Source organism: Macaca mulatta, chromosome 7, assembly GCF_049350105.2.
Source record: "Macaca mulatta isolate MMU2019108-1 chromosome 7, T2T-MMU8v2.0, whole genome shotgun sequence".
In the NCBI taxonomy this organism is placed as follows: domain Eukaryota; kingdom Metazoa; phylum Chordata; class Mammalia; order Primates; family Cercopithecidae; genus Macaca; species Macaca mulatta.
In genome coordinates, this window is record NC_133412.1 from 46966077 (window position 1) to 46990329 (window position 24253).

The 24253-nt window shown below is 43.8% G+C and overlaps 1 protein-coding gene across 28 annotated transcripts in view; it reads left to right on the plus strand.

Annotated features, from left to right (window-relative positions):
• The window catches only part of PAQR5 (progestin and adipoQ receptor family member 5), a 103242-nt gene that overhangs the window by 51764 nt on the left and 27225 nt on the right, over positions 1-24253 (plus strand). For 21 of the 28 annotated variants that reach the window (XM_028851078.2, XM_015142563.3, XM_077938718.1 and 18 more), the window contains one exon: positions 4270-4435. In XM_028851078.2, the coding sequence (XP_028706911.1) occupies positions 4385-4435 (51 nt within the window). In that variant the 5' untranslated portion in view covers positions 4270-4384. Of the gene's footprint in view, positions 1-1565; positions 1658-4269; positions 4436-7973; positions 8131-24253 lie in introns of those variants that run through there. The other 7 variants (XM_077938728.1, XM_077938727.1, XM_077938729.1 and 4 more) reach the window with 2 other exon arrangements.

Here is a 24253-nt window from a genome sequence, read left to right on the forward strand (position 1 = left end):
TTCCCCTGCCTCAGCCTCCCAAGTAGCGGGGATTACAGACATTCGCCACCACACCCAGCTAATTTTTGTATTTTTAGCAGAGACAGGGTTTCACCATGTTGGTCAGGCTAGTCTCGAACTCCTGACCTCAGGTGATCCACCTGCGTCAGCCTCCCAAAGTGCTGGGATTACAGGTGTGAGGCACTGTGCCCGGCCTGTCCTATTTCTTTATTTCTTTTTTATATATTTCTTGGAGACAAGGATAGTCTTATTCATCTTTTTCCCCCTGTGCAATGAAGGAATAGAATGATACAAAGCATGCCTACTTCCCTCTATTCTGCGTATCCCAAACTTAAACCATTTTTATATCAGTTAAATTCTCAGCTTTTCCTTAAATCTGCGGCAGCCCACAGAGAATAATCAGCTATTCACTTATCCCTTACCCTTTCTTGCCACATGATTAAAATGCAGTAAGCAGTGAATGAATGAAGAAATGAATGAATCCTACACTACTTTGTATTTCCCCTTAGTTTTGCATGGCTAATGTGGTCATCCTACCTAGATAGTGTGACAGTAGGGACTGTGTCTTTCTTATTCTTCCCATGATATTGAGTCAAAGCCAGGGAGAACTAAGGGACCTAGGTAGGCAGGTCTGTGGAGACCCAGCCTTGATTTCTATTGTTGTCTAAGGCTTCTCTGGTGTGTTTGAGTTTCCCTATTACTGGACTTTTGCCTCTTGTCCTGCCATTAGGTGGATTAGTGGTACTTCTGTGAGTGTGCAAGGCTCGGTGATTTAGCCATGAAAAACTAAGTGTACCACGGCTTACTTACATCAGTGTTGTATTTTTTGCAAAGTATTAACTTCCATTTTTTAACCTGGGCAAAATGTAGGTGAGTTTTAAAAAGTTATTTTCTTTATTATTCTATAATTTTGAAATCGCATGTCACTATTTTATTGGTATAAAATATATATAACATTTAGCATTTTAACCATTTTGAAGTGTGTAGCTCAGTGGCATTAAGTACATTGGTAGTGTTGTGCAACCATCGCCATCATCCGTCTTCAGAACATTTTTATCATCCCAAACAGAAACTCTGTGTCCTTTAAACACCAAATCCCCGTTCTCTCCCCCCAGCCCATGGTAACCAACATCCAGCTTCCTGTTTCTAGGAATTTGACTACTCGGGGTGCCTCGTGGAATTGTACAATATTTGTCCTTTTGTAAGTGGCTCACTTCACTTAGCTTAAGGTTTTCAAAGGTGTGTCCTGGCTGTAGCATGTATCAAAATTTCCTTCCTTTTTAAGGATGAATAATATTCCATTGTATGTATAGTTCACTGATATAGTTTGAATATTTGTCCCTGCACAAATCTCATGTTGAAATGTAACCCCCAGTGTTGAAGGTGGGGCCTGGAGGGAGGTGTTTGTATCATGGGGGCAGATCCCTCGTGGTTTGGTGCTATCTTTGAGATAGTGACTTCTGTCAAGATCTGGTTGTTTAAAAGTGTGTGGCATCTCCCCACCCACTATCACTTTCTTTCTTTCTCTCTCACTCCTGCTTTTGCCATATGACTTGCCAGCTGCTCCTTCACCTTCCGCTGTGATTGTAAGCTTCCTGCAGCCTCCCTAGAAGCTGAGCAGATGCCAGCACCATGTTTCCTGTCCAGCCTGCAGAACGTGAGCCAATCAAACCTCTTTTCTTTATAAATTACCCAGTCTCAGGTTTTGTTTGTTTGTTTTCTTGTTTTTGAGACAGAATCTTACTCTGTCATCCAGGCTAGAGTGCAGTGGTGTGATCTTGGCTCACTGCAACCTCCACCTTCCAGGTTCAAGCAATTCTCCTGACTCAGCCTCCTGAGTAGCTGGAACTACAGGTGTGCACCACCATGCCTGGCTAATTTTTGTATTTTAGTAGAAATGGGGTTTCACCATGTTGCCCAGGTTGGTCTCAAACTCCTGACCTCAGTTGATCCACCCACCTCAGCCTCCCAAAGTGCTGGAATTACAGGCATGAGCCACCGCGCCCGGCCTCAGGTATTTCTTTATAGCAATGCAAGAATGGACTGATACCACCACGTTTTATTCGTTCATCCTTTAACGGACACTTGGGTTGCTCCCACCCTTTGAGTATTGTGAATAATACTTCTATTACTGTTTTTAAGAAAGAATCCTATTTACAACAGTGAAATAAACAGATTGTATTTTGCTGCATAGTTCCAGAAAATACTTGGAACATAAATATAAGAAGAAGCAAAAGCAAACAAACCACAAAAATCAAAACGACTTCAAGTTCAAACTGTGAGCATCATTGCTTCATTAAATAAGCATTTGCTGAGGCCCAGGGTGGGCCAGGCATACACCCCGAGTTTCCAGCCAGCTATGGGAGGCTTCTTCCTGAGGGGGCAGACAAGGCCTAGAGAGTTAGCTGTGACTATAGGTATGATGTGGTTGAAGTTAGCTGTGACTATAGGTACGATGTGGTTGAAGTTAGCTGTGACTATAGGTACGATGTGGTTGGTGCCGCAGGTACATACAAGCAAGGTCTCTGTGTGTTCAGAGGTGGGGAAAGAACCCCTCTGGTTGACAGGGACTATGAGGAGGGCTCTCAGGAGGTGGTAGACTTCGGCCCAGTGATGATAGAGGTAGAGGAGGAAATTTACCATGGTCAATTTCCAACTCTGCTCTTCTTTGCTAAATCCAAGGTGTATTTTTCTGTTTCTTGGACCTGTTCCAAGGGTTCTGGGTCTCTGTGGTGCACATTACTCACAGCTGTTAAGTGGTCTTCATCCTGCATTTAAGCAATCTTGTTACTTACTCTTGAGTTGGTCTGTCTCCAACAAGTGCCTTGGATTTATTTGCTTGGCTTGGTTCTTTTGTGTGTCTCAGGGCAACCGAACTCTGGTCAGCTTTCTGGAAGAGTTGAGTTGCTTCTCCTTCTGTGATCTGGGGCAGCTCCTGGTCCTCTTCCACCCACTGGCTAGACACAGACTTAAGATCCAGGTCAGGAGATCGAGACCATCCTGGCTGACACGGTGAAACCCCGTCTCTACTTTAAAAATACAAAAAACTAGCCGGGCGAGGTGGTGGCGCCTGTAGTCCCAGCTACTCGGGAGGCTGAGGCAGGAGAATGGCGTGAACCCGGGAGGCGGAGCTTGCAGTGAGCTGAGATCCGGCCACTGCACTCCAGCCTGGGCGGCAGAGCGAGACTCCGTCTCAAAAAAAAAAAAAAAAAAAAAAAAAAAGATCCCACTGTCCATCCAGGCGCAGCCTCTGGTGGAGTGGAGCAGTGAGCAGCCCAGCTCTCTCACTGCGTTGCTGCCTTGGGAAAGTTATTCCACCCCTCCCACCTTCATGTGTAACATGAGAAGACTGGGTGACCTCTAAGACCCTTTTCAGCTCTGTGGCTTTTTCTTTTTTTTTTTTTGGAGACAGAGTCTTGCTGTATTGCTCTGGCTGGAGTGCAGTGGCATGATCATGGCTCACAGTAGCCTGGACCTCCTGGGCTTAAGTGATCTCACTTTAGCCCGCCCTTGAATAGCTCAGACTACAACACTATGCCCAGCTAATTTTAATTTTTTCTTTGTAGAAACAAGGTCTCACTATATCGCCCAGGCTGGTCTTGAACTCTGGGGCTCAACTTATCCTCCCATCTCAGTCTCCCAAATTTCTGGGATTACAGGCATGAGCCACCACATCTGGCCTTAGCTCTGCAATTTTATGATCACTGTCTTAGTCCATTTGGCATGCTATCACAAAATACCCAAGACTGGGTAATTTATAAACAACAGAAATTTATTGCTAATAGTTCTGGAGGCTGGGAAGTTCAAGGTCACGGTGCCAGCAGATTCCCCATCTGGTGAGGGCCCATTCCTCATAGATGTCTCCTTCTATGTCTCCTCACATGGTGGAAGGGGCGAACAAGCTCCCTCAGACCTCTTTTCTATGAGCACTAATCCCACTCATAAGGGCAGAGCCTTCATGACCTAGTCACTTCCCAAAAGCCCTGCTCCTTGTCACCACAATGGAGATTAGGTTTTGACACATGAATTTTGGGGAGACACAAACATTCAGACCATAGTAATTGCCCATATTATTATTTAATTACTTCCCTCCAGCACTCTTGGAGTGGATGACTCAGCAGTCTGATCGTTTCGCTGTTTTTAAGGAAGCTTGATCTTGTGCCATCATGTGTAGCAAGTATATGTTCGATAGTTGAACAAGCGGACTGTCCTGACCCAGCTGGAGTTAGGCTGAAACTGACTGGATTTCTTCATGCTGTCCTCTTTCAGGGAAGCAGCACAGCACCAGCTAGGCAGAGACGCCCCAGGCCATGTCAGAGCTTTGATTGAGGCCTGGTAACAGGGAGGCGCTGTCACCCACTGGCCTTGCCAACCCAGCTCCAAGATGCTGAGCCTGAAGCTCCCCAGGCTGTTTAGCACAGACCAGATACCACAGGTATGTGCTCTATTTATTATGATGGTTCATTTCCAGGGTGTGACCAGGGCTTGGCCTCTGCAACGGGGGACTGTTGTCTTCACCTAGTCTGTTCTGTACAGGCCCATTCTCTTCAAGGATCCCCTCCCACACTTCCTTGGAGGATATTACAGCCTCCTACTTCCCCCACCTACCTTGAAATGGAAGTATTCCCAAAGTTGTTTAAGTTATAACCCTTCCTTATAACATCTGTGTTTTATCCAGAAGCAAAGTCATTACTGAGATTCAACCTGAAGAGATAAAGCCAGCAGCAGCTGGCTGGATAGGAGGTTTATGTTTTTAGGACCCTTCTATGGGTGCTTGAAAGCAGACTATGGGCAAAGGCACACCAGGGCATGGCTTTGCTCATCCCCGTTACTTGCAGGATGCCCAGGCCAGGGCTTCACTGGGGTGATGGGGAGGGTTGTTGAATGGGCTTAGCACTGTCTTGTAGTGGACTCATGGGCCTGGGAGCTCACAGGCATGTATCCTGAAACATGTGAGACTCACTGATGATCTGCTTTAATAAGCCATAGGTGAGCCTGGTTGTGTGCTACAGAGAACTGGTGCACTTCCTCCTTCCCTTGCAAAGGACACATCGTTGTGTTGCACCTCCTTGTTGATGTCAAATTTCCTTCCTTTTTGACTAAGAAGAGTGGGTGTCATTTCATGGTGGGAAGTTTCATTGGGAAGATGTGACAGAGTGGAGGAGAGTTCTACTTGGCTGATGGCCAAGCACTTATGACTTGCCCTAGAAAAATAATTTCAAAATAAATTCAACATCACCAATGGAAGGTTGAGGGGGAAACTGCCAAACCCTATCCCTAAAAGCCTGTGAAGCCAGGTGATTCCAGGAAGATGGCATGGGGGAAAACCATAAGGGATGCAGAGTTGTTTGGTGGGGTGAGCTGAGGAATGTGGCAAGTAATAGGCAAGCTACATGTGTGGCTGGCTCCCATGATACTGGGCAGAGCGCCTGCCTCTGTTCTCACATGGCCATCACCTTCTCTTCTTGGTGCGCTTTGCTGGTTGGTTCTACCCACAGAGCATTAGCAGCTGTGATTAGTCGGAACACAGTGTGATTCTTGAATGTATTTACTCATGAAATGTGTATTGACTGCCTATCATGTGCAAGGGATTCAGCGAATAACTACATACAAATCCTGTCCTTGCGTGGCTCATATGCTGGTCAGGAAGATTTTTAAATGTGCATGAGAAATTCTTTCCTAAAGTGGGTTAGGGTCTCTGTTAAGACAGGGTGATTGTTTCAGAGAAGGGATTGGTCACTTCCATCATGGGGGAGTGTATTAGTTCATTCTCACATTGCTATAAAGAACTGCCTGAGACTGGGTAATTTATAAAGAAAAGAGGTCTAATTGACTCACAGTTCTTCATGGCTGGGGAGGCCTCAGGTAACTTACAATCATGGGGGAAGGGGCACGTCTTACATGGCAGCAGGTGAGAGAGAGCACGATGTGAAGGAGGAACTGTCAGACACTTATAAAACCATCAGATCTTGAGAGAACTCAGTCACAGTCTGGGGGACAACACCCCCATGATCCAGTCACCTTTCACCAGGTTCCTCCCTCAACACATGGGGATTATAGGGATTACAATTTGAGATGAGATTTGAATGGGGACACAGAGCCAAATTATATCAAGCAGGAAGGGATCAGGGAAGTCTTCATGAAGGGTGTGATCTGTAAGACAGATTTTGAGGGATGGACAGGATTGTGGAGCTGGGGAGAGCATTCCAGGTGGAAGGAGCAGTGTGAGTAAAGGCCTGGAGATGGGAGATCATGGGACAGGTGGTGATGGCGGGAGGACTGGGGAGCCTCTTTCAGGTAGAGGTTATGGCAGTCTGCTTATATATCTTTCTGGACATTTTGGTCAGGGTTGGGTTCAGAGTATGTCCACAGGAAAGAAGTGAAGGGGGCAGAGTGGTATCAATAGGTCCTTTGGGTAACCTGCTGGGAATCTGAATGTATGGAGATTCTGAATGTCAGGACTGGACAACCAAGGCAGAGGCTAAGGGAGAAAGATGAATATGTCCTCTCTGTCCAGTTTTTCATAAGTTAGAGGATGATAATATCTTTTAGTGAAATGGCACTAGCTAGAGGCAGAAAACCAGCATCACACCTTGCATCCACCGTTTGCTTCAAAATCTTCCTTGGGCTCCAGCATCCACTATTGGGTTTTTGGGCATCATACCCAGGGTTCATGAAGCCATAGAGAAAATACAGTGGCTCTGCCTGCCTGGAGGGTAGTTTTGCCTGAGGATTTGGTGCAAAGACATTTATTAGTATTAAAACAGATGCACGCATATTAAAAATGGAATGCACTATTTACATGACTATTTAAAATAGGATATTTCATACAATTGTTAAAGCTTACCTTTGGTGGGCTCTGTGGGTTCCAATACTTGGCTTTTAGAGTGGCCTCAAGCAAGATAATCTCTCTACCTCAGCTTTTGCTTCTGTAAAATGGGAATGAAAATAGTATCTGCCTCCTGGGGTTTTGAGAATTAAATGAGATGACCCAAGTGAAGTGCCTGGCACGTGGTGAACAATTAATAATGTTGGTTGTCATTATTATCATTCTCTCCTAGGCTCTCTAGGGCACTTTGAGGGGTACAGCATGCTGGCAGGAGACTTCAGAGGCCCTGTCCAGAGACTAGAACCCCAGCTCCCCAGCCTGCTGTTCACCATCTTCACCAGCTTGATCCCTCCCCACCTCTTCCACCACGTCCCATCCACAGACCCTCTTCTTTTTATTCTCCCCAGCAGATGCAACCTTCACTTGTCTTAATTTCTGTTTGAAGAAGGCTTTCCTCTCCCCAACCTTTGCTCCCCCTTTCTGGCTTCCTTCTTTGCGGAGTGGCACGTGCTTACTCCCTTCCCTGAGCTCTTTCAGCTGTTGGTTGTACTTCTGCAAGCTGCTCTGTACACCTGCCTCTCCTGTTGTATATCAGCCAGCTATGTGACCTGGGCCACTTCACTACCCTGTCTGGGCCTCAGCTATCTATAGGGAATGGTGTGCTCACCTCTCTGCATCATCAGAGTTGTAATCTTGGCCCATTCTTGGTGCATTCCTGGCTGATAGATTCTTCGTGGAAAAGGGCAGTTTCTCTCTTCCCTCAGAAGGCAGAACTTGTGTGTATGCCTAAATAAATAATATTTAGTCTCCCTTGTGTCCAAAACTAAGCCTGGGTACATTAGAGGGTTATTAAAGAAAAAAGACAAGTTCATATGCAACATGGCATGACACTTTGCCAGGAAACAAGAACATCGAGTGTCAAATTACTAATCTGTTTTTTTGTTTGTTTGTTTGTTTGTTTGTTTGTTTTGGAGACAGAGTCTCGCTCTGTCACCCAGGCTGGAGTGCAGTGGCACAACCATGACTCACTGCAACCTCTGCCTCCCAGGTTCAAGCAATTCTTCTGCCTCAACCTCCCAAGTAGCTGGGACTACAGGTGCATGCCACCACACCCGGCTAATTTTTGTATTTTCAATAACAACAGGGTTTCACCGTGTTGGCCAGGCTGGGTCTCGAACTTCTGACCTCAAGTGATCCGCCCGCCTCGGCTTCCCAAAGTTCTGGGATTACAAGCGTGAGCCACTGCGCCCAACCAAACTGCTAAGCTTTAATTAACTACAGCCTTGACTCACAGGCTACAGGTAAACACATCCCATAGTCCCAGATGCCTTAGTTTAGGGGCATGGACAGGAGGATTCCCCGAGGTACTGGTCTACACAGAGAGGAAAAGCAACGCTGTTTCCAGACTTGCACTGCAGCTCTGCCACCCAGTCATAACCTCAGTCTCAGTGTTCTCATCTGTAAAATGGAGGTGACTCCTGTTAAGTCAGTCTCACAGGGCAATTGTGAAGATCCAAGAAAAATGAGATAGAACAGTGGGATTATTATGAACGAAGGAAGCATAGCCAGATCAGTGGCTGGCATTGGTGTTTGGTAGGTGGGCTCAGGCACTGGGAACAAGGAGCCATCTCAATGCGTAAATGGTTTCTCCAGCCCAGGGCTGTTCAGAGAGGGTGCTTAGATCACCAATATCAGAATCACCTGGTAGCTTACTAAAATATGATAGGAGCCGGGCTTGGTGGGTCACACCTGTAATCCTAGCACTTTGGGATGCCGAGGTGGGTGATTTTAAGGCAATCACCATTCTGTCTCAAAAAAAAAAAAAAAAAAAATATATATATATATATATATATATATAAAAAATAGGAGTCGTGATAGCAGGCATCTTTGTATTGTTCTTGGTTTTAATGAAAAGAAATGCTTTTAACATTTCACCTATTTAGTATATTTGCTGTGTGTGTATGTGTGTATATGTAATAAGTAATCTTTTCATCTTTATCAGATTAAGGGTATTTTTTTGGAGATGGAGTCTCACTCTGTCACCCAGGCTGGAGTGCAGTAGTGAGATCTCAGCTGACTGCAACCTCTGCCTCCCAGGTTCAAGCAATTCTCTATCTCAGCCTCCCAAGTAGCTGGGATCACAGGTGCCCGCTACCATACCAAGCTAGTTTTTGTATTTTTAGTAGAGACGGGGTTTCACAATCTTGGCCAGGCTGGTCTTGAGCCCCTGACCTCGTGATCCACCTGCCTCGGCCTCCCAAAGTGCTGGGATTACAGGTGTGAGCCACTGGGTCCAGCCTTCCCTTATTAATTTTATTTTATTATATTATATTTTATTTATTTTGAGACAGAGTCTCGCTCTGTCACCCAGGCTGGAGTGCAGTGGCGCAATCTCGGCTCACTGCAACCTCCGCCTCCCAGGTTAAAGCGATTCTCATGCCTCAGCCTCCCAAGTAGCTGGGACTACAGGCAAGTGCCACCATGCCCGGCTAATTTTTGTATTTTTTAGTAGAGATGGGGTTTCATCATGTTGGCCAGGCTGGTCTCAAACTCCTGACCTCAGGTGATCCACCCACCTCAGCCTCCCACAGTGCTGGGATTACAGGCATGAGCCACTGTGACTGGCCTCCTTTATGAATTTTACAGAACTCTTTTTTCCAATCAGTATCTTTTGAGATGATCATATATGATTTATTTAAGTTGTTAAAGTGGTGATTACATTGATTGATTTACTAATGTTAAACCAATTTTTTGTCTTGTTTTAAATACAGTTTGGTTATGATGCAATATCTCTTTAATCTATTGCTAGAGTCAGTTAGCTAATATTTTGTTCAGGATCTTTAAGTCGATTTAATGAGTTGGCCTATAATGTTTTCTTCTTATGCTGTGCTTGCCTGGACTTGGGATTCAGAATATGCCAACCACAAGTGAGTTGGAGATTGCTGCCTATTTATTCTATGGGGAAAAATATCTAATATTAGAATTATACATTCCTGAGTGGTTGGTAGAATTTATCTGGGAAATTACCTGGGCAGAGCCACCATATTGCCCAACTCTAAGGCGGCACCATGTCCCTTTTAGTCTATGTGAATGGCAACCTCTGGAGTTGTACAGGGAACAACTTGGCCCTACAGCTGAATTTTCTTGATGGGAAGATTTTTTTTATAACAGCCTTGTTGAGATACAATTCACATATTATAAAATCCACCCTGTAAAAGCGTACAATTCAGTGGGTTTTCGTATGTTGAACACAGATTATGTTGCACAAAACCATCACCATGATCACCAGTTTTTAGAACATTTTCATCACCCCAGAAAGAACTGCACTCGTTAGCAGCTATTTTATATCCCCTCAGTTCCTGGCAACCACCTAACCTACTTTCTGTCTGTATAGATTCGCCTGTTGTGGATATCTCACAACAAACGGAATGGTGCAATATGTGGCCTTTTCTGACTGGCTTCTTTCACTTAGCAGGATGTTTTCAGGGTTCATCTACGCTGTAGCATCTATCAGTACTTTGTTTTAATGGCCAAATCATAGTCTATTGAATGGATAGACCATAGTTTGTTTATTCATTCATTAGTTGATGAACAGGATGAGTTGTTTCTATTTTTTGGCTATTATAAATAAATATGCCACTGTGAACATTCACGTACAAGTCATTTAGGTGGACAAGTTGTCAGTCTCTTTGGTGAACAACCCAGGAGTGGAGTTGCTGGATCATATGGTAACTCTATGCTTCCAAGTATATGGAGTTTTTATACTATTGATTTAACTTAATTGATCTTGGTCTGAGAATGCCCCCTGTGTTATTCCAATCCTTGACGTTTGTTCAGACTAGCTTGATGGCCTAGCATATGAATAATTTTCATAAATCTTCTAAGTGTGCCTATAAATAAAGTATAGTCTCCAGTTGTTGGAGGAATTATTCCATATTTGTCCATAAGATCAATTATCTTTATATTTTCACTAATTTTGTTCTACTTGATCTATGCATAATTGAGACGTGTTAAAAAAATCTGCCATTATAGTGGCAAATTTGTAAATTACTTCTTGTAAGTTAATTTTTGCTTTATGTATTTTGAGCCTGTGTTTTTTAGGTATATCCAAGTTTAGAACTGTCCTATTTTCTATCTTCCTGGTGATGCAAAGGTATGATTTTGTAGTGATTATCTTTATATCTAGTAATGCTTTTTGCCTTGGAATGCATCTGATATTAATATAACCACTCAAGCTTTTGTTATCATTTGTTTGGCTTATCTCCTTCCTTTGACTTTCAATCCTTCCCCATGATTATATTTTAACTGTGTCTTGTGTAAACAGCACATGGTGAGATTTTATTAGTTTGACAATATTTGTCTTTTAGCTGACAGTTTAGTCTACTCACATTTATAATGATTACTGATATCCACATTTATTCTCATTGTCTTAAATGCTTTTGTCTTGTTTTCTCTATTTGTTCCTTGTTTCCCTTGCTTTCTTTTTTCTTTTTCTTTTTTTTTTTTTTTTGAGACGGAGTCTCGCTCTGTCGCCCAGGCTGGAGTGCAGTGGCGCGATCTCGGCTCACTGCAAGCTCCGCCTCCCGGGTTCATGCCATTCTCCTGCCTCAGCCTCCCGAGTAGCTGGGACTACAGGTGCCCACAACCGCGCCCGGCTAATTTTTTGTATTTTTAGTAGAGACGGGGTTTCACCGTGGTCTCGATCTCCTGACCTTGTGATCCGCCCGCCTCAGCCTCCCAAAGTGCTGGGATTACAGGCATGAGCCACCGCGCCCGGCCTCCCTTGCTTTCTTGGATTGAGTTTTACATTCATCTTTTTTTTCTTTTTCTTTTCATATGCTATTTTTCCCTTCCACCTGTTTTATAATTAATGTGTTAGAAATATGCTCTATGTGGGGATTAGTTTAGTGGTCACTTCAGCTATTTTAACATGAATAGCTGTACTAGACAGGGTCAGGCTATGCTGAGTTAAAAATTACCCCATATAGCTCAGTGACTTAACATAGCAAAGGTTATTTCGCATCACACTACGTAGCTAAGTGGTCAGTGAGGGACTGAGACACCCAGGCAGACGGAAGATCCACCGTCTCCCAGCTGCAGCCTCCGAGGTCATCCCAGAAGGCGAAGTGAGGGTCTACAGCCATACCATCCTGAACACGCCTATCTCGCCTGATCTCAGAAACTAGGCAGGGCTGGGCCAGATTCAAGCTTGGATGGGAGGAGAAGAGAAAGTTAGTTTCCCTAGAAACAGACTTTGAGAAAAAGATTCGGGCACAGGAAGTTTATGGGGGAGTATTCTCAGGAACACCTGCAAGGATGTGAAGTAGGCAGGATGTGCAGAAGGAGAAGCTGCGTTAGAAGCCTCCACCAGTCACTCAGGAGCTCCGGAGGTTAGTTGGCCTTTCAGAGTTGTCCCAAATGGGAAAAGGAGGCCAGGACCTTGATCCCTCATCAGTGGATATACACAGCCCCCGGGGAGGAGTATAACTAGTGCCCGTTGGCCAAAAGCAATTCCCGTGGCATCATGAGTGGCTCAGTACTGAAGAGTCCCTCCGAAAGGTCCTTCAGAAGTGTGTAGTAATATCTGCAAGCAGGTTTTCTGTTTTGTTTTGTTTTTTTTTAGACCAAGTCTTGCTCTGCAGCCAAGGCTGCAGTGCAGTGGCACTCTTTTGGCTCACCGCAACCTCCGCCTCCAAGGTTCAAGCAATTCTCCTGCCTCAGCCTCCCATATAGCTGGGATTACAGGCATGCACCACCACACCTGGCTAATTTTTGTATTTTTAGCAGAGATGGGGTTTCACCATGTTGGCCAGGCTGGTCTCGAACTCCTGACTACAGGTGATCTGCCCACCTCAGCCTCCCAAAGTGATGGGATTGCAGGCATGAGCTACTGCGCCTCTGCTTTTAACTCTTCTGGCCTCGAAGTAACATTAACCAGAAATAGTCACATGGCCCCAACCTAACATTGAGAAAGTTTGAGGAATGTGGGAAAGCACATGTAATATTTGGTGAACACCAACTGTCTACTTAACCTCTTGGATCTGAAGACTGATGACTCAATAATTCCAGAAATGTATCAGTTATTTCTTCAAATAGCACATCAAAACCATTTATATTTTCTCCTTCTGGAGAAATGTTCTCTGTGTCTCTTATTAGATTTTTCATATTTTCTATCTATTACTCTCTCTGGACTGCATTCTGGCTACTTTCTTTGGATCTTTCAGTTGACTAATTTTCTCTTCAGACAGGTTTAGTGTATTGTTTATTCCTTTGATGTATTTTACATTTCAATTATTATTTTTTAATTTCTAAAAGTTATATTAGGCTCTTTTTTTTGAGACAGGGTCTTGCTCTGTCACCGAGGCTGGAGTGTTGTGGTGCAATCATGGCTCACTATAGCCTTAAACTCTTGGGCTCAAATGATGCTCCTGCCTCAGCCTCCCCAGTAGCTGGGACTACAGCTCTGCTCCACCATACCCAGCTAATTTTTTTTTTTTTAAATTTTGTAGAGATGAGGGTGTCTCACTATGTGGCCTAGGTTGGTCTCAAACTCCTGGGCTCAAGCAATCCACCCACCACGGTCCCCAAAGTGTTAGCATTACAGGGTTGAGCCACTAAGCCCAGCCTGTTTTTTCAAATTGGCTTGTTTCCTGTTTATCTTTATTTCTTTAAATATATTAAACACAGTTATTTTATATTTTAATATTTGAACTTTGATCTCTGTCTCTGCCATCTACTGTTTCTGCTGTTTCTCACTCATGGTGTTTTATTTCCCTATGTGTGCATGCCTGTGTTAAAGTAGAAATCCGGCTGGGTGTGGTGGCTCACACCTGTAATCCCAGCACTTTAGGAGGCCAAGGCAGGTGGATCACCTGAGGTCAGGAGTTCAAAACCAGCCTGACCAACATGGCGAAACCCTGTCTCTACTAAAAGTACAAGAATTAGCAGGGCGTGGTGGCACGTGCCTGTAATCCCAGCTACTCGAGAGACTGAGGCAGGAGAATAGCTTGAGCTTGAACTCAGGAGGCAGAGGTTGCAGTAAGCCAAGATCATGCCATTGCACTCCAGCCTGGGTGACAGAGCAAGATTCTGTCTCAAGTAAAAAAAAAAAAAAAAAAAAAGGTAGAAATCCTTCAGAGAGGATTTGTGTTTGCTTTTGTAACTTACCTGAGGGAACTACAAAATGTTAACCTCTTTCTATTTGTAATCACTTTAATTTTTTCACTTGAGATTTCCTGGACCACAAAAGTAGTAGGGGCTTGGACCACAAACCTATATGAAGACTATTTGATGGTTATGAATTTTGGGAGAGATTTTTTTTCAGAGAAACAACTTTCCTTATTGTCCTCTTCTGCCTGGTTGAATTTATTTCACACTCACTTATCTTTAGACTCCTAGCTTTATTGGCAAAGTCTCCTATTAGATTCCCTGCCTTTGCTGGGCCTTGGGTTTCATCCCTTGTTTACAAAATCTGGCAGCAGAGACTCTGATGGTGAATGCAGCTTACCTCACAGGGTTCCTGGTTTCCCTCTGTTTGGGGGCTTTGTGACTTCTTTACTTTTGTGTCATTTTGCTGATATACTGGCTTATGATGCATACTCCAGACAGCATATTAATTGCATTAATCAGAAGGATCCTTCATAACATCTAATCGACCATCATTTGGCCAGAACCGGAGTCCCCCAGTCATTCTTCCAGGTCCTTCCTTCACCCCCAGTGATTACTTCCTTCTGAAAACTTTCATGACCCTTAGCGTTTCTATAAAACATGTTTGTAGCAATCCTTAGTTCCACCAGCTGGGTGCTGTGAAGCACACAGGGGTTTTGCAATTTAAGACTAGGGTTTGTGTCTTGGTTCTGGTATTTATTATGACCTTGGAAACTTCGTCTCACTGAGCTTCTGTTTTCTTATTTGTAAAATGGGTTGACAGTCCCTACCTTGCCATGCTCTCATGATGATCAAATGAAACCAGACCTGCCCTTAATATATGCTAAGTCTGAATAAGAAGGACAAATGCAGGCCATAGGCTATATGTCTAAATACTTAAAAGTTATAAATGAAGCCAACAGTTATGTAAAATGGTTCTATTCTACCTTAACAAATGCCCCTTTATTTTATTATTTATTTATTTATTTATTTATTTATTTATTTTGAGATAGTTTCGCTCTGTTGCCCAGGCTGGAGTAGAATGGCATGATCTCAGCTCACTGCAACCTCTGCCCCCTGGATTCAAGCAATTCTCCTGCCTCAGCCTCCCGAGTAGCTGGGATTACAGGCACCCACCACCATGCTCAGCTAATTTTTCGTGTTTTTAGTGGAGACAGAGTTTCACCATGTTAGCCAGGATGGTCTCAATCTCCCAACCTCAGGTGATCCACCTACCTCGGCCTCCCAAAGTGCTGGGATTACAGGTGTGAACCACTGTGCCTGAGCTGACAAATGCCCCTTTATAAGGACAGAAAAAGTGAAACTTTGATTTTTATATAGCTAAAGTCAGCAAAATATGAAAAACAACTGAGTTTAATTATTATTGTACATGTCTAAATGTTACGTTGATGAATCACTTATGTTTGAAAGAGTAATAAAACAAAAACATGCATAATTTATAAATTATTATGTGTTTATTCCATATAATTCATTTTACTTCTTCATTTCAGTAAAATTGAGTTATAGTGTTGTAATCAACATTATCATATAATTTGTGTTCTGTTGACAATGATGTTATAATTAAACCACTATTCCTGAGTCATTGTAGTTCTTAGTTTTGTTTCTTAAATTAATTTCATTTGGGATAATCTTCTGCTGAGATTCCATTCAGTTTTATTGAGGTAGAACAGCTGGAATTACCAAAAAAAAAAAAAAAAAAAATTGTTACGGCCACATTTTGAGTCAGAAATGAATTATAAATTTTTTTCTTTTTTTAAATTGAAGCCAGTTTGAGCAAGAAAATTATAAATTTTTCATATAAAGTTCAAACATTGTAATGAGGCTGCATCATATGATAATTATATTAAGCAGAAAAATTATTAAATATTTTAATTCCATATAGATTACCATCTCATCTTGCTATCTTTACTCTCTCAAAGTAATGTCTAGATTAATATTCATCTATTTTATTAAGAAAAATATAAAGAGATAGTATAAGGAAAACTGAAAACAGTAGGCCTTTATTCAGTCAAAATTATACCTTAGTCTACAATGTCCAGAGAAATAATCCCTACAGAAATTAATTTCAGGATGATCTGTATGTGAATCTTCTCTTTCATAGTCCAGAGACATTTTTGTTTCCTTTTTTGGATTTTATCTTATTGGAATGTCACCTTTATTATGTATTTTACGTGTGACTCCTTTGGTTTAGAAAAGTCCTATACATATTTAAAATAATAAATATGTATTTTTAATCCCTTTAAAAATGAAATAGCCAGGCCTAGATTTTTTTGTAGGCTTTTGCTAACACTATCTCGTAACAAATATCAGTTGAGAGCTCAAATTCAAAATTAATGTTATTTCCCACTAAAAATAGCATATTCTGTTACACTGATTTCTTCCCATCATCCTATATCTTACCTAAATTAAATCTAAGTGTTTAACAGCACAGATTTGTTATTCCCATTGTGTGAATGAGAGTAGTTAAGGTCAAATTTGGTATGTGTTTCAGCAAGATGTCCCATTTGGGAGAAGATTCAGAGAATGTCATGTATAATCTTTAAACTATTCCATAGAAAATCTAATTGAGAGCCTAATCAATTTTAGTAAGCAATTCAAACCATGTGCTACCATACCCAGCACTAAGAATACTTTTAAAGCCGCCTTACATATTTGGCCAGAAGAAATTTACCATTGTCTTCTGTAAATAGTGTGCTGTACGTACAAAAAGCATTCTTGGCCAGGCACAGTGACTCACGCCTGTAATCCCAGCTCTTTGGGAAACCAATGCAGGTGGATCACTTGATGTCGGGAGTTTGAGACCAGCCTGGCCAACATGGTGAAACCCTGTCTCTACTAAAAATACAAAATTCTCTGGGCATGGTAGCACATGCCTGTAATCCCAGCTACTCGGGAGGCTGAGGCAGGAGAATCACTTGAATTCAGGAGACAGAGGTTGCAGTGAGCCAAGATCATGCCACTGTACTCCAGCCTGGGCGACAGAGTAAGACTGTCTCAAAAACAAAACAAAAAGCATTCTTTTGCTTGACTGAATATTGGACACATTATTTTTTGAAAACCATCACACCACTGTTGTAAGTTGGCATTTTGCTGTAATTATTTCATACCAAAAATGGCTGGTTATTAATTCAGCCTATTTAAAGTTCTAGTAATTGCATGTGTGTTGTGTATAAGCGATGTTTTATGTTCTTTTAATTGAGAGCACAATCAATTCTCCTAGTAAGCAATTCAAACCATGTGCCACCATACTCAGCACTAAGAATACTTCTGGATTTTTGGTCAAATTCTGACCTTGCATTAGTTTTCTGTTGCTGCTGTAACAAATTACCACAAACTTAGTGGCTCAAAAAACAAACAAACAAATATATGATCTTACAGTCCTGTAGGTTACAAGTCTGACATGGGGCTCACTGGGTAAAATCTAGATTTTGGTGGATGTTGTTGGGGAGAATCTGTTTCCTTACCTTTCTAGCTCCTAGAGGCTGACTGCTCTCCTTGGCTCCTGGCCCCTTCCTCCATCTTCACATCAGCAATGTTGCATCTCTCTGACCTTATTCTGTAGTCACTTTTTCCTCTGAGTCTCTTTTTCTACCTCCATCTTCCATTTTTAAGGACCTTTTGATTATACTGGGCCCACTCGGTAACCAGAGAATCTCCCTAATTTAAGGTCAGTGTATTAGCAACTTCAATTTCACCTGGGACATTACTGCCCCTTTGCTGTGTAACCTAACATATTCACTGGTTCTGGCAATTACGATGTGAACATCTTTGGGGAGCCATTATTCTGCCTACTGCAGAGTTAGCAACCATGTTATACTATTATCACAAGCTTGCCCATGGCAGCTTTGGAAATCAATGCCTAAAACTGAAAATCGTTTTTCTACTTCTTAAATCAAAGACTGCATTTTTACAACAAATGTAAAACCAATGGAATTGCTCTGTTATTTCAACTTTCTTACTTTCGTCTGCTGTAGATCAATACTGTCTATAATGCTAGTCATTCAATAGGACTTTTCTTCCCTAGTACACACTACCTGAGTCCTATTTACTTTTCTTTTTTTGAGACAGAGTCTCACTTTGTTGACTAGACTGGAGTGCAATGGCATGATCTCAGCTCACTGCAACCTCTGCCTCCCAGGTTCAAGCGATTCTACTGCTTCAGCCCCCAGAGTAACTGGGACTACAGGCATGCGCTACCATGTACAACTAATTTTTGTAGTTTCAGTAGAGATGGGATTTCACCATGTTGGCCAGGCTGGTCTCGAACTCCTGACCTCAAGTGATCTGCCCACCTCAGTCTCCCAAAGTGCTGAGATTACAGGTGTGAGCCACCATGCCCAGTGCTATTTACTTTTTAAAAACATTTTGTGTATCATTTTTTAACTTTATTGTCCATTAAATTATTAATATCCTTTGGTTCCTCCATCTCTGATATTGATCATTTATTTCATTACTTTTTATCCATCTTACATGTTCAGCCAGAAGAGACTTACCATTGTATTCTGTAAATGTTGTACTTCATGTACAAAAAGCATTCTTATGCCTGACTGAATATTGGATATGTTGTTTTTTTAAAAAATATCACAGCAGTGTTATAAATTGGCATTTTCCTGTAATTGTTTCATACCAACAATGGTTGGCTATTAATTCAGCCTATTTAAAGTTCTAGTAATTGCATGTGTGTGGTGTGCAATTGTTGTTTTATGCTCTTTTAATTGAGAGCCTAAGTATTTCTGTCCTGCAGGAACTAAGCATGGTCCTGCAAGTGACGTGGCATACTGTCCAACCTAGAGCCTGGTGCACCGCAGGTACCCAGCAAATGATATATATAACCAGCAGGTTATAACTGCTGCAGCAAGGCCGGACGTGGCGGCTCACGCCTGTAATCCCAACACTTTGGGAGGCCAAGGCGGGTGCATCACCTGAGGTCAGGGATTCGAGATCGGACTGACCAACATGTTGAAACCCTGTCTCCACTAAAAATACAAAAATTTAGCTGAGCATGGTGGCAGGCGCCTGTAATCCCAGCTACTCGGGAGGCTGAAGCACGAGAATCACTTGAACTCAGGAGGCAGAGCTTGCAGGGAGCCGAGATCGTGCCACTGCACTCCAGCCTGGGCAACAGAGTGAGACTCTGTCTCAATAATAATAATAATAATAATAATAATAATAATAATAATAATTGCTGTATCAATGCATGGCCTCCCCCTTTTCCCTCTCATTCTTCCCCTGCCCTCTGCCAGCAAACACCTCATCAGACTCCCCACTGGCCTCTAACTATTCCTTGTCCTGGCCTTCCCTGTCATCATGTCCCTCTTACGTAGAGGGAACTTCCTCTTCTGTAGGGAACTGGATTCTGGGCAGGAAGGTGACAGCACGATGCTAGGGTGGGAGTCTGGCTTTGAAGCCAGAGGCAGTTGTAGCATCAGCAGGCCCTGGGAGCTGATTAGAACTGCAGACTCTTGCCCCAGCCACTACACTGCAGTAAGGTGCCCAGGTGCTCTGCACACACTAGAAGAAAGTTTGAGAGGCGCTGGCTTGCACAACCTCACTGCTTGTATTAGTTTGCTAGGGCTGCCACAACAAAATACCACAGACTGAGTGGTCTAAACAACAGAAAGTTATTTTCTCACAGTTCCGGAGACTGAAAGGTATCCAAGATCAAGGTTTGGACAGGGGCGAAGCCTCTCTCCTTGGCTTACAGATGGCCACTCTCTTGCTGCCTCTGTACAAGGTCACCACTCTGTGGGCGCTCATCCCTGGTGTCTCTCTGTGAATTCAAATGTCCTCTTCTTGTGAGGGACACCAGGCAGATTGGATTAGGACCCACTCTAATGGCTTCTTGAAAGACCTTATCTCTGAATGCAGTTGCATCTGAGGTCCTGGGGGTTAGGACTTTAACTTAACAGATGAATTTTGGGAGGGACACAGTTCCCTCCCAGATTTAGTTCATAATGGCACTTTAAAGAAGAAGAATCTAAGGCTCAGAGAAGTATGTCACAGTCCAAAATCACAGTACAGGCCGGGGGATAGGGGTTTTATCTCTTGACAGAGCCCTCCCCAGGGGAAGCAATGAAGGACAGTGCACAAGAGGGCAGGGAATGGAGCCTGCTGTCTGCATTTAGGTTTCAGCTTTGCTTCTGTTACTTTTGAGAACTTAAATAAGTGCCCTAACCTCTCCAGGCCTCAGTTTCTTTTTCTGTGAAATGGGGACAATAATAGGTTCTTCCTCACAAGCTGGTTGTGAGGATTCAGTGAGCAGGAATCACAGAATTCATGTGAATAGCGCCCGAAGCCCCCTGATCCCACTCTGCCTCTTCCCTTTCCCCGCTGTCAAAATCTGCCCTTATTTACAGCTGGCCAAAAATGCCCAGCTATTTTCTCCAGGTGGTTTGCAGTTTAATAGCTAGAAAAACCAAAAGCTTTTAACTGTCACGGTGGAATTGTAGGCATCGGCTAGCAGGTGCATGCAAGTCTTGGCCATGCAAGAAGACTTTCCTCGATGCTGAGTCTGGGGCAGGAACTGAAAGGGAAAACTTGCTGATGTGCCCTTCCGCTCCCAGTTCCTGGAGGTTCTCAGTTCTAAATAATATGCTGCATATAATTTGATTTCATTTCACTCTAAATTGCTCAGCCTGCAACTAGGGGTGCAAGGTGGAGTCCTACAAATCAATTCTGCTGTGCAAATAAGCAAGCACTTGCTTACTTGGGGGCGCTTAGAAATGAGGCCAAGCTACGAAGTGTTGAGGAAATGATTGCAGTTTTCCTTTGGGGTCAAACTGGGTTTGGAATACAAAATTGTTGTCAAATATTTAGTTTGTCCTTTCAATGTATGTACCCTGCATTCCATGAAGGTCTGCTCTAGGCAAAGCACTTTGCTGAGTGGGAAGACGGAGAGAATGTTTCTCCTTTCCTGCGCTCACAGGAGCTCAGGGCAGGAGCACAACTAAGAACTAGCAATGGGGTTTGATAGACAGAGGTTCAAGTTGGGGAGGGCAGGGACAGGTCAGTCTTCTTAGTCTAAGCTGGAACATCACTGTCCTGGGACAGAGGGACTCCTTTTACTACACTTTATCCATCCATTTATTTTTTTGGAAAGGCTGCTTTGAATCCTGCCCCTATTGCATGGCCAGTATTGGGCTTCCCATCCTTTTCTGGGGTCAGCGTAGCAGGTCAGATGGAGGCAGGTGTTTTTAATCTGGGCCCAGCCCTGGCTTTGGTGGTAAAATATCCTCCCCAGGTCTGGGGCCGGATTCCTAAATGAGGTCAAGTTGTCCAGTGTATGGATTTCCCTTCTGTTCCCCGCTGGCTTTTGACGACATCAGTCCCCCCGGTATTGCCTGCTGGAATGCCGGGATCCACAGAGAGAAGGGAAGTAGTCACAGACTGTGAGTGACCTTTTCCTCCAGCTTCTGTTTAGCCACTGCCACTGTGGCTGTCACAGGGTCTGTGCTCTCCTGCAGCCCTGCCCCACCTCCTCCCTGCAGGCCACTGTCCCCACATTCCCAGTGCTCTGAAATGTTTCTGCTCTCACTGGCCCCTTGTCACAAACTCTCTTGGTTTATAGGATCTGCTAGTCTAATTCATATGAAGGAATAAATAGTGATTAATGGAGTCTGCATTGTAACCAGTGGCCAGTGCTTTAATAAATAATTATAAAACAACGACTTTAAAAGAAGAGAGAAAGAAGCTTGAAAGGTAGAAGGACAGACCCAGTGTGGAGCTCCTGGGAGCTGTTATTTCTGCTAGAAGGCTTTCTGAGTCCCGCCAAGCACATGCCGTCCTCCTCCACAGGGATCAAAGGCTGAAGGCCATTGGCCTATTTGCCTCCTTATCATCAGCCTTGGTGGGGTGGAAATCTGCAACTCAAGATTCCTGCTGCCCATTATAGGAATCTGTCCACCATAAACCGGGGCGTCAGCAGAATTGAATGGTGAATCAAAAACTGGAATAAATCGCTTTAATTACCTAAGACCCAAACCGAATTCATAGTATTTCTTCATTGGACCATGAGCCAACTTCATTATATCCCCTCCCTCTAGTTGACCAGTTTAACCCAGAACTGAACTAAGAGTTCTCTAAAACTTGGAGCTACTGCTGGAAGGGAATGTTCCGACCATTCAGCTAGCCAAGCCCTCTCATTTTACACAGAGGCCCTGAGAGCTGTGACCCAGGGCCTCAGCTTCACTTTTCTCAAGGCCACATGGCGCCTTGGGGGCCCAGATTTGACTCATTACTCTGGCAGCCCCTCACCTTCTGCACTGTTCCATGTGACTACTTGACTTGGAACCCCAAGAAATAGCACAAGGCTGGGCACAATGGCTCACACCTCTAATCCCAGCACTTTAGGAGGCCAAGATGGGAGAATCACTTGAGCCCAGGAATTCAAGATGAGTCTGGGCATCATAGTGAGACCTTGTCTTTGCAAAAAATAAAAAATTAGGCTGGGCATGGTAGCTCACACCTGTAATCCCAGCAGCACTTTGGGAGGTCGAGGTGGGTGGATCACTTAAGGTCAGGAGTTCGAGACCAATCTGGGCAACATGATGAAACCCTGTCTCTACTAGTAATACAAAAAATTAGCCAGGCGTTGTGGCATGCGCTTGTAATCCCAGCTACTTGAGGAGCTGAGGCAGGAGAATTGCTTGAACCTGGGAAGCAGAGGTTTCAGTGAGCCGAGATCACACCACTGCACTCCAGCCTGGGCAACAAAGTGAGACTCCGTCACAAAAAAAAATAAAAAAAATAAAAAAATTAGCTGACCATGGTGGCACTCCTGTAGTTCCAGCTACTCAGGTGGCTAAGGTGGGAGGATCATTTGAAGCCCAGGAGTTTGAGGCTGCAGTAAGCCATGATTGCACCACTGCACTCCAGCCTGGGCTTCAGATCAAGACCCTGTCTCAAAAAAAAAAAAAAAGAGATAGCACAAACTCTGGTATTATATATTGTACATTTTTTTAACAGAGAACCTCTCTTACACTAAGATGTTGGCACCCTAAATGAGAAATGGGTGGCTAGATTGAAGTTCCTCTAGCCTTCCCCTCACAGCCCTAGAAATTCAAAGGAGAGGCTTTGCAACTTATTGTGACCTGATTTAGGTTATGATTACTAACATTATCATTGTTATTATTTGCTTCAATTACCCTACTCATTTATAATTTAGGTTTCAAAGGGTATGGCAACACTTATCTAAATCAGTGGTCCTTACCTGGGGCAACTTTAGCCCCCAGGGGACATCTGGCAATATCTGGAGACATTTCTGTTTGTCACAACTTGGGGGGTAGGGTGCCGACAGTGTGGGCTACTGGCGTTTAGCAGATAGAGGCCATGGATGCTGTGAAAGGATGCACAGGTTGGCCCCCACAACAAACAATGATCTGGCCCAAAGTGTCAATAGTGTCAAAATTGAGAACCCTTGGTCTAAATCAACAGAGAAGGGGAAAACAGGTCTCCTTCCATCCTACTACCTCAACAAATTAAACACCACTTTTCTATGTTCCTCCCAGCCTCTGCCCCACGGTGTAAACTTCAATTTCCCAAGCTCTTCTAACCGTGGCAGGAATACAGTTTAAATTCCACATTTCTTCACTTCTTATTGCATCCTGGGCTGTTGTCCCTCTGGCCTCATTATCTTCTCACCACTTTTAGTGGATATAATACAATACTCCAGGCAGGTTGATACACCATATTTCACCTGATCAGTCCAGGTTTCTCAGTGGGGGTGTTTTTTGGGGGGGCACTTGCCAAATGGGCTGCATGGGGGTGGCAGTGGTTTGAGTAGCCGTGCTGTGGGCAGCCACCTCCTCTTCCTGCAGCCCAGGCATCAGCATCACGGTCCTCATCATCAAAAGCCCTTTATGAAGCACCTTGGTGAATATATCCTGGCACCGGGGACATCTTCTGCAGAGTTCTTCCCACCAGCCCCTGACATGCAGGGCTTGCCGGCTCAGACAGACAGCATCTATGTCAGCTCACCAAAACGGCGTCCAAAAACCGGGCTGTAGGCCCCAGGCAGAGGGGTAGGAAAACGGATTCTTAGGCAAGATTCATGCCAAGAGTAAGTACGCCAGGGAATGCAAAGACAGGCTGGATTCCCAAAGGGAGGCTGGCCCTTGAATTCCCTCCTCCAGCTGGCTGGAGGCTTCTTGGAGGATGTGGGATTTTAGAAGCCACTGTGAGGGAAGGAGAGAGTGAGGGGAACAGCTTAACAGGTCAAGGACTTGGGGTCAAGCATTCCAGGCACACAGTGCACAGCCT